Here is a 13549-nt window from a genome sequence, read left to right on the forward strand (position 1 = left end):
AACAGCATAATACATCAGTGTGTTTATACATAAATAATAACAATAACTTTATTTATATAGGACCTTTAAAAACAAGAGTTTACAAAGTGCTTTGACAACGAAGCAAAGCAAAGCAGGAAACAAACAAAGCACGAAACCCACACAACATGGCCATGTCATGTCTCGTCATTTATGTGTTTTATTTTGTAGTAATGTCTCTCCTCTCTTTTCAGAAAACTTCACTTCCTGTCCCGCCTTTGTGATTGTCGTCCCCGCCCTCATTGTTTCCACCTGTGCCCCATTACCTGGTGTGTGTATATATAGTCTGTGTCTCCCTTTGTCCTGTGCCTGTTCGTCTTGTCATGTTAGGAGATTTCAGATCAGGATTGTTTGAAAAGACCAGTTTGTCTTTGAGATTTCAAGTTAGTCTTCCTTCACTGGACTTTCCAGCCTTGCTGTGATTTTGTTTTGTTACGTTTGCTTTTTATGCCAGTTCTTTACTGTGATTTTTGGTTAATACTTTGTCTTGTTTTTTACTCAAATAAAGAGTCTTTTTGGTTGAACTTTTGAGTCGTGCGCCTGGGTCCTTTACTTGGTTCTTGTCAGGCCAGGCACGAGACCAAGGTGACAACGCAGGAAGAGGTAGAAATAATAATTAGAAATAAAACAACTAAACAAGACGAAAGAGTCAGAATTAAGCAAAAAAAAAAAGGACTAAAAAAGTACATTAGGAAGTATTAGTTTTCCCTGTAAACTTCAAGGACAGTAAAAAACAAAAAGGAGCATAATGGAGGCAACAGAACCAGATTTATTCCCTTTTTAATTCCACTTCCTTGTCAAAGTCTGACGCCTACATCACCCACAATGCAACACAGTAACTGACAGTTGAGTTGGGAAACTTGGTTTGTAATGCTCACATATGGAGGTAATGTCTGTGAAGGTTCTCAGTCATCCAGGTCATGGTAAGTCTCAACTTAAAGGAACAATATGTAATATATTTACTGTAAATTATCATTAAATGATCGTGATACGTCATCAGAGATTAAGGAAACATGCTAAGTCGAACTGCTGGCTTCTCTGACAAAAACGCTGCAGCCAGTATGTTCTCTTCCTTGAAATTTCCATGCGGAGCGTCTGTGAAAATGGCGCACAGGACTCGTTGCTTGTCATTGTCAAAGCGCACGTCTTGTGCTCGAGTAGGTTCAGTGTCTTTAACCTGGCAACCCGCGTGAGCTTCATGTTGTACTCGAAGCGTTGCTCTGTTTGGGAATAGCTGAGTGTGTGGGTGGTGGAGCAAGTGAGTGAGAGAGGCAGGATGTGAGTGTGTGCGCATGAGTTAAGAGAGTGAAGGGCGGAGAGTGTTATCGGTAACAGAACTGTACAGTAAGGCTGTGTGTGAAATAAAGCCACGTACTCCTCAAGACTGACGCCGTGCTCCTGCAAGCTGCTGTGCGTGTGACGGGAGCCCTGAAGCTAGCGGCAGCTTCGGCCCTGCAGACCAATAAGTCGCCCCTGTGCCTTCTAACCACTGTCAGAACGCTGAAGCAGGAAAGGCTAACATTCGAATCTGGGGAGGAGGGGGTGGGGGGAGACAACGCTCTCCAATATTGTGAATTTGGACTGCAGTACCCTTTTTAGACACCAGCTGTCAATGTTACATATTGCTCCTTTAATCCAAAAGGCAAATGGACTTGGTTGAAGTTCTTAAAGACGTTTCACCTCTCATAAGAAAGGCTTCTTCAGTTCTAAACTGACTGGTGGACGGAGATAGAAATATAGGCCTCTGTAGGTCATTAGTATGCCGACAGATGTGTAATCACGGGAGAGTAATGGAGGTATGAAGGTTTAGACTTGGATAAATGACCCAAAGATGGAGCCTATGCAGTCAAATAAGAGTCTCGAGCTTCCAGGATTACGTCCATCGAATACGCGCAGTAGTGTTTCTCCTGCTGGACCCGACCGCAGATTTTGCTCAGCCCACAGACTTTTACATTATGATCATGTCACAGATATTTAAAAGCTTTTCTCTGCTTGAGGAAAGTTTTACAAATATTAAGTTTTAGTTGAAACAGTTTGCAGTTTGAGATGTCATCTTAAAAGTTTCACACACAGAAGTGGTCTTTGGGGGAAAATAGTGCTTTATCGGCCGCAGGGGATTTTTGGCTTCCTTATACAGTACATCCATTGTCTTGTTACTCGCAGCTAATGTAGCCCATTCTTTAAGAAAGGCCGAAGTCACTCATTTCTATAACTTAATGTTGTTCTAGAGGCCACGCTGTGCTGTACTGTTTAAGCTGTTTATTTATAAAGACCTTCATTACAAAGTGTGTCTCGAGGGACGTCAGACAGGATGATAAGAAAGTGTTCACACACCTTCAGGCAGGACACCGGCTCACTTCTGTCCCAGTTAAAACTCCCAGTCTCTCTCGGCTCTGTCCCAGTTTCTGGGCTCGGCCTCAGCCTGAAAACAGAACCCTCACTCTGCTCTGCATTTACATCTCTGATACGTAAACCATCAAAACAAAGAGGAATATATCTAAGCTGCTTTTTGCAATGTGCATTATTTTTTATTGAGGCACTTATCCAATCACAGTTAAGTATCAGTATGTATAAGCTTTAATGCTCAGATGATTTGTGGACAGAGTTAATGGAAAGAGAGACAGAGAAGTCTGCAGCAGAGCTAGAAACTAAAAGGCTCTTTTGAACCAGTGACTGTGATAAAACTTTGAAAGGGAACGACACTCATTTTACAAATCAAACCCAGTTTACAGGCTGTGGGAGGACCGTTATTTCTGCACATGTGCAGAGAGTGTGAAGCCTTCAGTGCCTGCAGAGGGAACTGTGTGAGGATCACTGTGGACAATTAAAAAAAATTGGAGGTGGTAGAAGTAAGTGACCTCACAAGGCCTCTGTAGTCTTCTCCTCATCTCTGCCTTAGGCTGCTGGTTGGAGGTAACATTAACCCCTGCTAGCATAACACACCTAAAACTCTCACAAGAGTTAGAGCCATGACAAAGGGAGCCAGCTGTAGATGTCTCTTTAAATTGAGTGCTTTATTATCTTTTTGGTGGTTGCCAGTGGAAGGTGTTCAAAGGCAAAAAAACTGAAGCCTTTGAGGTCATATCTTTAAGTGAAAGCAAAGAAACAAGCAGATATACTCAAAGTAATATCCAGTGTGGCATATACTGGTTCCACAAGTCTGACACTACAAGTGATCAAACCTCTATTTCTTCCATTTGTCTTCAATGACAGCTTGCACTCAAACTGGAATGACTAAAGTTTGTGTATATTCATTTGATCCAATCAGGCTTTCTAAATGTCAAACGTCACGTCAAAAGTCAGTTTGGTGCAGGTGTCCAACTCCAGATAGTCTGCTCCTCTGATTCTCATCAGACGCTCTTCAACAAGCCTCTGATGAGATTGGCAAATCCACTCAAGTGTCGTATGAAACACATGCTGCAACGGTTGTGATACAACTCAGGAAGTCTCACATTTTGTACAGAAGAGTTCAAGTGATCAAGGTTTCAAATTTGCTTTGCTTGTAGTGGACCACTGTGTGTTAAGTTTGCATGTTCTCCCCGGGCATGCATGGGTTCCCTTTGGGTACTCCGGCTTCCTCCCACAGTCCAAAGACATGCTCGTTAGGTTCATCGGTGACTCTAAAATTGCTTGTAGATGTGAGTATGAAAGTTTGTCTCAATTGCTGTGTTCCAAATGCGGTACTATATTAGCAGTATGTACTGATATGGCCAAAATGTAGTCTGCAGTATGCAAACAAAAGCAAAATGTGCCAAAAATACCCGGATGTCGTACCGATTCGGAAGAAATCTCTGCAATCGCTGCAACGTCACAGCGGGAGTTAAAATAGCAGACAGCAGAAGCGGATAGCTAAAAAATCGGCAGTTTGCTTTTGTCCAAAACTGGCGCCTGGCAGCAAACTGCAAAATGAATTTGATAAGCTCCTCCATACTACACACTACCGACGAACGCAGTATGCAGTATGTTTCCGATTTTGAACACAGCATATGTGTCAGCCCTGTGATTGACTGGCAATCAGTCCAGGGTGTAACCCCGCCTCTGGCCCAATGACAGCTGGGTTAGGCTCCAGACCCCCACAACCCTGAACATGATAAGCGGTGTAAATAATGGACAGATTGAAATTTTGTATTCTCTAAAATGCAAAGTAACTAGTAGCTTTAGAACTGTTGTGGTGTGGAAGTATAAAGCAGCATAAAATGAAAATTCTCAAGTTAAATGATCTCAAAATTGTAGTTCAGTAAAGTAGCCAAGTAAATTAACTTACTTACATTCCACCACTGGATATATTTGTTTATTTTTCTGCTTATAAACAAATATATCCAGTGGGAAGGTGTAAAGAAAATAAATGTAACAAGAAATTAAATCAATCTTTATTTATTTGACAGAAAAATACAGCCTGATACACATTTATGGGATATATAACATTCTTGAAATCTGCAGTAACAGGAATCCTCTCAGGTTACAATGAGATTCACTTCATGAGTCAGTTTTTCTATAAGTCTGAGCTGATGAAACTAAAAGACAAATGATTTACGACACGAACAGCATAAGGCATCTTCTTGTACATCGAGCATCTCTTAAAAGGATTTCTGCCGGAGTAAAAATAAAACTCTTCACGCTGAGATCGAGCGGGGTTTGGTTCACTGTGAAGATGTTAGACGGTGAATGATCAACTGCTGCTCGCTGACATTTCTCCTTTAAAAACTGATTTGAGAACTGAAGTCGTGCGTCTCTTTCTCAGAATCACAAGCTTTTTGTTTTCCCTTCAGCTTTTTGTTTTTCCACTTCAAGAAGCTGTTTGTTCTGATGAAGAGCTCTCGAAAAGGCTCGTCTCTATGTGTATTTCTAAGTGCTGGAGCAACATTATGCTAAGTTTGATTGGATGACAAATATTTTTCATCTCGAAGTCAAAGCTGTTTGAACAAATCCAATATTAAAATAAATCCCACACAACTGTAAATGTCATTGCAAAAAGAATGTCATCCCTTTCCAATAGAAACACATAATCCAGTCACGCTCAGATCAACATGTTATAGACGAGCAGGAAAATCAACATGTTGTTTATCCTAAAAGAAACATACAAATGTTTATGAAGATTTGAATGTGTTTGTATTTTTCATCCTTTGAAATCTCTGGGAATGACCTTTGGCTTACACGGACTCATCCTGCTCTACATTTGTTTCATCATCTGTTTCGAGTGTCGGTGCACGGCTTCAACGAAGGCGCCCACGTTCTCCGGGTCCATGTCCGGGTAGAGACCGTGGCCCAGGTTGGCGATGTAGCCCCTCGTGCCGAAACCCTCCAGCATCTTCTTCACGATGTCTGAAATGCGTTCCTGAAGGAGGCAGAGAAGGAGGATTAAGTGGGAACTCTTTAAACATTGGCTGGTTTTTTTTCATTCCTTGGGCTCTTAATGACTAACGGGTGCAACAAGTTTTGGAACTGCTCCAGTAGCTTGCTTAAAGCTGTAATGGCTGCAACATAATCTTTCAGGACAAATGCGCCTGAACAAAGTACATCCTAAAAAAAGTGCTTGTTTTTGTCACTGACAGGCTCACAGATTGTTATAATAAGTGTCTGACAACATTACAGAAAGGATCCCTGCAGAGAAAGACCTTTTTGTCAAAGCATAAGATGGTTTTTTTTACAACCAGAAACAGCCTTTAAATCACTCTCTTTAAAGCCACCAGACTCCATTAACAAAAACAGCACTTTTAGCTTGCAGAAAACAGGAAGTCTACCGCTGCCTCAACAGGTAAGTTTGATTGTGTTATTGTGTCAATCTGTTCATTAAAGTGTTAAATCTAATCCAAACATACAAAATAATACAAACTAACTAACCGTTGATATCAGTGACAGACTAGCAACTAACCTGTTCAGTGAGGTACAATTACCTATTTGAATTAAGGACCTATGTACCCTGTAAACCCTGAAGGTTTTTCAATTAATGCGTCTCTTACAGGACATTGATAGAAAGGTGACTGACAGAAAAATGGAAGGATTTTCAAAGACTTAATATACTGTAAAGCAACAGAGGGTCTTTCAGTTTGGCAGCTGATTTACATAATAAGAAACAAGGTAAAGCTGTGGATTTTAACATATGGGCGCCTTTCTTCCACTAGATTTTATACCTTCTTAATAAAGAAAGCTTGTTATTTAATTTTTCTTACGGCAACACTGATCTCTATTCATAGGCAAGCGACCGGATTTTAGTATGGCTCGGGTTCTGGTTTCTGTTTGAACTACACTTGTAGTCCGAGTAATATTGACCAATCACGTATCAGCAGGCTGCAGCGATGCAGGACAAACAGACCATGAGGAGAGCAAGAGCAGGCGGAATGTAATCAACCTGAGATAAATTCCCCTGACGCTGTGTCATGAAAGCCGATCAGCGTTCAGATTTCCCGACTTCCTCGAATGCATCAGAAATGATCGATCCGACCTCCGTTCAACAAACGAGCATTTTAAAAGTAGTTTCCTTCTCCTCTTGACGACAGACCTGACAAAGCTTCATTTTGACTTTTCACTAATCTGCATCATGATGCTGAAATTTCAGCAAACGTAAGATCCGTTAATTAAAGTCAATCAAAAGAAAATCTGTTTCTTTTTCGGGCTCATACCGCTGAAGTAAGCCGGAGTGCAGCCTCTGCGTAACTTACAGTTTACAGTGAAACTTAGACTCACCATAAGGAGGTGAACAGGCGCGCCTCCGGGGGATTTAATGGACCATGAAATGACGCCGTTTACTTTGCTGACATATCTGGAGGGGCAAAAGTCGCTTCACTTTTGATCTGAACACACGGTCGCTTCTCAAGCTGCTAACTGGACTTTAAACGAAGCAGCGCACAGTAAAAGAAGTCGTTTATCAGAGGCTTTATCTCTGTCAGACTATAGCTGAAGGGTTGCAGCAACACTAACGTGGTTATGGTTGTGTATGAGGAAGCACAAAAGGGCCGTGACCTGATCCTTGTTCTTCCAAGGGAGCGTTTCTGATATGTACATTCTTTAATAGATTAATTTATTCATATTATACTCTATGCTTTATTAATGCATTTTATCAACATCTTAAATTTACATGTGTTTTGTAATCATTAAATCAAATATCAAACTGTAACAAAAACGTATGTTTGTGTCTGTAACAGAGTCTGAACTAAAGTGGGAGCTGAGGTTACCTTTGGAGCGTAGAGAGCACAAGGGTCCATGTTTCCCTGCAGGCTGACCTTCCCTCCGGTGCGTTCCCTGAACACACACACACAGGACACACACACACACACACACACACACACACACACACACAGGACACACACACAGGACACACACACAGGACACACACACAGGACACACAGAGTAATCCTTTAACCAACAGGTTAAGTATTTGATGAGTGAAGCAGGAAACACAGACGTTTGTTGACTTAAATCCTGCGCCCGGTGACAAACCAGGGACGAGAGAGGGGTCACTAATGGTTAACCTGCTCCTCATGAATAACGACAGCACGGATCATGACAAGGAAAAACTGGGATGCTATTTTTCTGCACTATGAGCATGACAGTGGATATTCAGGCTGCATTTAAATCAGTGTTGATCCTTTTCTGTTTCTGCTCACATTCCAGAGATCTCTTTTGTGCCACATTGTCCTTTAAAAAACGTCTTTTACACAATTATTGGGAGGATTTCTGTGGTGTGTGTGTGCGCGCGTGTTACCGTGCTGATCGCGGGTCGATGGTCCAGTCCAGCCCGACCACCTCATAGTGAGACTGAGACAGATCCTCTAGACCGTAGTGAGCATCCTTTGCAAACACAATCTGTGAGACAAACAGACACAAAAGTAAAAAGAGACGATTTTCAAAGCAGCTTCTGCACTGATCCTTGTGTGGTGAAATGCCGCCATCTTGTGGTGGTAGAGCAGAACTGTTACTTTTATCAGACCAGATGGCTCCTTAATGATCCCTCCTGGGACGCGGTGTTGTTGAAGCAACAGAGTGATGATGAGAATAAAACAGAGAATAGAAACTAATATAGAAAGTAATTATAAGCACGGAACAAACAGAAATAGAGCATTAGAAATAAATAAATACAGATGTCACCGCTGACACGTTTGGATGATGTGCAGTGTTCATCATTAGACACTGACAGAGTCAAGAAGAACACATGTACCACGGTGTTACTGCAGCAGTCTAAAAATGTGCATGTTTATGTTTATAAAGACATGCTCGCGGCTGTCACTCACCATGGGGACGTCCTTTCCTGCCTCCTTGAGTTTATCTTTAACCGAGCGAGCGATGTCTCGAAGATACGGCAGAGAAAACTCTTTAAACTCGGCCGGGCCCAGAATGCCAGCGTGGGACTCGAACACCTGCAGAGCCTGCACAACACAAACAACAGAGGAGAAATGCGCTGTTTGAAAAAAATACCTGTAGGAACAGATTTTTGGCCACTTTATGGAAGCGCAGTACAAGCCAACACTTTCATACACACAGTCATTTGATCCATTGTTGACAGAAACTATTGATTAAAGCAGCTTTAAGTTGTGAAGCTAGCTGAGAAAATTTAAAGAGAGACCTGATCAATATATCTGCAGCAGCTTTATTGTTTTTATAACAGAAAAAAATAACCAAAAAAGACCCAATTAGACTATTTGTTTTTTCATCTCCAACTTTAAAGTAATAATCTCAAAGATTTGGTCGAGGACTATAGCCTCTGTATGTGGTCACCTATTTAACCGCTGAGCTCAACCGACACCCGAAAGCGATTTTATATTACATGTCACATTCACCCTTTGACACACACACAATCACACACTGATGGCAGAGGCCTAAGTGCCAATCTCCAATCAGTATCTATGTGCATTCATACCCGATGACTATGCCACCAGGAGCAATTTGGGGCTTCAGTTTCTTGCCTAAAGACACTTCGACATGTGACTGTAGCAGTCAGGGATCGAATCCCCAAAAATCAGATTGAGAGACGACCGACTCTACCGCCCCAAAGAAATGATCGATGACTACAGATACAACTTCAAAAATAAGTGAAAATCCAAAGAAAAAGAAACAAATTCGACGCTCAGATGAAGGCAAACAGTCTAAAAAGGAAAGCAACGTTCAGTGAGGAAAATCAAGAGTTACAACCGGAGCCAACCGTGGACGTCACACATGCAGCACTGTCTGGATATCTGGGAAGTGTGCTCCTGCAATTACCGTTTATCACCATAGGTGCCGCCAAAGAGAACGAAACTGAGATCTTCGAGATTATCACTTTAATATATCCACTTAATATATATTTTACAAGGAGAGTGGATCACCAGCAGAGTGGATGCTTGATGCCTCTAGAGGAACTCCAAGCAGGTAAAAGGACACCACGCTGAGCCAAACTGCACGAATGCCAACGCCCTCTGCTGGTGTGACACTGTCCGGAAAGGATATTACAAATAATAAAAAGCTGCCTCACAAGATTCTGTGCTGATACTGAGAGGCAAACCTGTTTCCATAAGGAGTTTGCTCAGCAGCTGCACCAATCAGCAGACAGTATTTGTGTCCAATCTCTGACCTACTCGCAATGTGCTGTAAACTGAAACAAAGCAGGGCGTCTAACCTGAGCTCCAGCTGCCACCTGTCCCAGCAGATACTGCACCACCACATCTGTCAGCATCTTCAGCAGCATGTGGCTCGCCTCAGGGTGCCGGTACAGCCAGCGCTTCGCCTTGGAGTGTGTGTTGGAGCCTCCTCCTTCGATCATGTAGGACATCAGCGTCCACTGTGAAGACAGAGCAAAGAATTATTTAACTGAATAATCTAATTGGCCAAATCTACACTCCAGTTGTATGCTTGCTTTTCTGCTACATCATAAAAGTGTGTGTGTGTCGTCTCTAACCGGAGCTCCAGTGAATCCTATAAGCGGCACTTTGCCCTCTATCTTGTGTCTGGTCAGAGTGATGGCTTTGAAGACGTAGCCCAGCTCTTTGTCCACGTCCACTTTGGCCTGCAGACGCTGCAGGTCTTCTGGCTCCTTCAGGGGCTCCGGGAATGTGGGACCTTTACCTGGCACCATCTGGACGTCCATACCCATGGCCTGAAAACCACTGCTTAATTAATAAAAGACACACAAACAATCTGACAGCTGGCTGTAAATGAATAAGATGTGGAGAAATATCGCACTTTGTGGATAAAGGAAGTGTCTTGAAAATCAATTTACCTATCATTAAACTGAACCATAATCACCAAACATCCACAAAAAGATTTTGTTAAATAGTGGCCTGTAGTACCTTCACTAAAAAACACAAAGATATAACTCTAACTAGCTGGTTAGTTTTAATCTTTTAACTTCGCTTACCAGCCTGGTAGCTCAAAACTCTCATCATATTGAAGTTACCCAACCTACCAAACAAACCTTTTTGTATTGTTCTTATTATAACAAACACTTTGTATTACATGCAGGTTTCTATATTGCTTGTTTTGGCAAGTATCTCATTACTTTAGGTTATAATTTGAGTGTTTGTTGCTTTTGTAAGGTGCATATTAACACAAAATAAGATTTAATGGGACACATTTATCTAAGAGATGAGCAGTCAAAAATATGAACGGTCAAATTTCGAGCTTGTAACTGACAGCTCGTAGCTTGTAACTTCAGGTTCACACACGCAGAAATTTACCTGCATGTAACTCAGACTTTGTAAAATCTCATAGTTGAAAATATTGTGGCACAAATTTTAAGTCCACATACACAGTTTCTCCAGCTAAAAAAACTTTTTACACATTTGCAAATCTTATCTGTGAGCACAAAGTATTTCTACACCTGCAAAACGTATTTACAAATTCACAACCTTGAATGTGTGAGGACATTTTTTTTGTTTTTACGCTTTCACAAATGTAGATACTTGCATCCAATTTTTTTTCACATGTACACAAAATGTGAAATACAGCTGCAGGCTGTGAAATTATTTGTGAACATTATTTTGCAAGCTCAAAATCTTTTCAACCTTTATTTGACTCCATATCCTTACGTCATGAAATAAATTAAAACTAGCTAAAAGATGCATCTGAAAAGTTTGTGAGTGACTAAATGAGCCTGGTCCTGTTGACAGCCTCACCTGTGGGATAACCAGGATGTCGGAGAAGATGATGGCAGCGTCGAAGGGAAAGCGCCTCAGAGGCTTCATGATGAAACAAAGAAGGAAAAAAAGAAAAGAAAGAGGACAGAAAGTATTACAAAAACATTGTGGTAAATAGCATCAAAACTAGAAACAGAACTAAAAGTAACAACATTTTTAAAAAGTACAGTTTGAAAAGCACTGCTGTACCTGCAGAGTGAGCTCGCAGCAGGCCTCTGGTGACTGACATGTGTCGAAGAAGTCCTTCCCTGCTCTGAACTCCCGAAACTCTGAAAATAACATTCGACAAAACCTTACAAATGACACAAACAAAATCTTTGAATTTCGTTAGAGAGAGACGACTGTATCTCAGGACGAGAGTACCTGGCAGGTATCTTCCAGCCTGTCTCATACACCACACAGGGACATGCTCAGTTTCTTCTCCTCGTGCCGCTCGCAGGAATGTGTCATTCTGGAGCTGAGGGAAGTCCTTGGGGCTGGATAGAGAAACAAAAAACTATGTTTAGCATCAGTCTCTTCGCTCATTAAGCAATGCTGCATCAAACGGAGAGAAGACTAGTACTAACACAGAACTTTGCTCACCAATGACGTGTATTGCAGTGCAGATGATAATTAAAGCAATGTAATAACAGTATCTAAAAGAAGTCAGAACCAGAGCAACATTACTCAGTAACAGAACAAATGCAGATCCAAATGAAGCATATTAATACAGATTATGGCTCTATTATAGACACCGGACACTTTAACACTCCAAGAAACACATACAACACAGACCATCTCATATGTTTGACAATCTAAATTGACGTTTAAAATGTCATGGCCCTTTAACAGAATGGGGTTTAGGTAACAGTGTCTGCAGTATGCTACAATACACTACCATGAATCTGTTATCAGACATACAGGCATGTCCCTCCCTTTCCCATCATGCACTCACATCAAGCATCCAGCTGCAGAGCTGGCAATGACAGACTGATTATGAGAGATACCACTCCTCTGCTCTCTTATCGTCATCCAGCAGTTGAAAACGGTTGAATGAAAGGCGGCTTAGGGTGCACCAGTGATGCATCACAACCTGACTGTTATTGGAACACTCACCTAATGCTAACCATGAGATGGATCACAAAAAAATGCATTACAATGTTGGTTGGTTGGTTAAATGTCCCCAAATAAAATTAAGTGTGTCGACTGTTACTCTAACGTGAATTCAGTTTGCTTCTGGCACACTGAATGGCTTTATGATACATTATTATATATGCAGAGGTGCAACGGTGTGTTTTAGGTAAGATATCCACAGTATATTCTGCTTTATTCCAGGAGCGATCAGTCAGTACTTACCATACTTATTCTGACACCATATGTTTTAAAAAAGGGGAACAAAGGAGGCTGAACCGCTTCACATAAGACCAAATAATAATAAATACATTTTTAAAAAACATGAACTACTCTTTGATTAATTATCTATATGCCGAATTTATCAGAAGATCCAAAATATTTGTTAAAACTAGTCATTTGTGTTACAGAGAGAGTTCATCTTTAAATGAGAGTAGGAGAAAACTAAAATGCTTGTTTTCTGAAGGGGACTTCTCCACATTTGAAGGGTTGAGGCTATACAGGGTAAATTAGCAGCGTTAAACTAGGTTATATTAGTATTTTGTTGTGAAGATATGACTATAAACGATGAACATGATGCGAAATTAAATACTTATTGTGTAAAAAAAAATGTTTTCATAACAGTGACACTGGGAAATTTCGTAACGTCGCTCTGTTTTGACAGCTAGCAGGCACAATGCTAGCCAAAACCTTCGTATAAAACTCTTGTGTTTTGGCTAAAAACAGGAGTACTTACAGGATTAAATCGTCTTTGCTCATTTCTGCAGGGAAGAGGAGGTGACAGGATCTCTCAGACGCTCCTCTGTCTTTCTCTAGAGAAGTTGGTCGCAACCTGCAGCTCCCCAACTGTCATTAAAACCTGCTTTGAACAACTCTCTCTGCTCCTACGCTGCAGGGCGCGGCCATCTTGGAATACCACGTGATCGCACCAGGAACCAGCCGTTCATTCAAAATAAAATACCTGATAAAAATACCTTTGATTTTCATTTCTTGTATTTTTTTTATATTATAAAATATATCTATGTGTATTTTTCTAGTGATTGTTACTTAAAAAGTTAGAAGGAATGACATTATTAATCAAAAACATCACGTCTCCGGTGTTGTGTGGTGGCTAAATTATAATAAAATACAAATATTAGAAGGTCAGTACACGGTCACTGACCTTTAACCATTGTTTTCTTGCTTGTAGATAATGTTTAAAATTTAATCAATGAATATAGAATGAATTTCATACAATGAAAACATTTAAAACAGTGTTAAAATATGAATTAGTAAAATTTTCTTCTGAACTTTTTGGTCCCAAATTATATTTATAT

At 40.9% G+C, this 13549-nt stretch overlaps 1 protein-coding gene across 1 annotated transcript; it reads right to left on the reverse strand.

Annotated features, from left to right (window-relative positions):
- Nucleotides 1-4401: 4401 nt before the first annotated feature.
- On the reverse strand, nt 4402-13110 carry urod (uroporphyrinogen decarboxylase). Its single transcript, XM_069683972.1, has 10 exons — nt 12970-13110; nt 11487-11599; nt 11313-11392; nt 11103-11165; nt 9887-10084; nt 9608-9769; nt 8247-8381; nt 7721-7821; nt 7191-7257; nt 4402-5353 (listed from the first exon to the last, which is right to left on the reverse strand). The coding sequence occupies exons 1-10, from the start codon at nt 12990-12992 to the stop codon at nt 5189-5191; spliced, it is 1107 nt and encodes a 368-aa protein (XP_069540073.1). The 5' UTR covers nt 12993-13110; the 3' UTR covers nt 4402-5188.
- Between the last annotated feature and the right edge of the window lie 439 nt (nt 13111-13549).

The sequence above is a fragment of the Semicossyphus pulcher genome, unplaced genomic scaffold (genome assembly GCF_022749685.1).
Source record: "Semicossyphus pulcher isolate SPU_LCO1_2020_fin unplaced genomic scaffold, fSemPul1.0.p SCAF_7, whole genome shotgun sequence".
Classification (NCBI taxonomy): domain Eukaryota; kingdom Metazoa; phylum Chordata; class Actinopteri; order Labriformes; family Labridae; genus Semicossyphus; species Semicossyphus pulcher.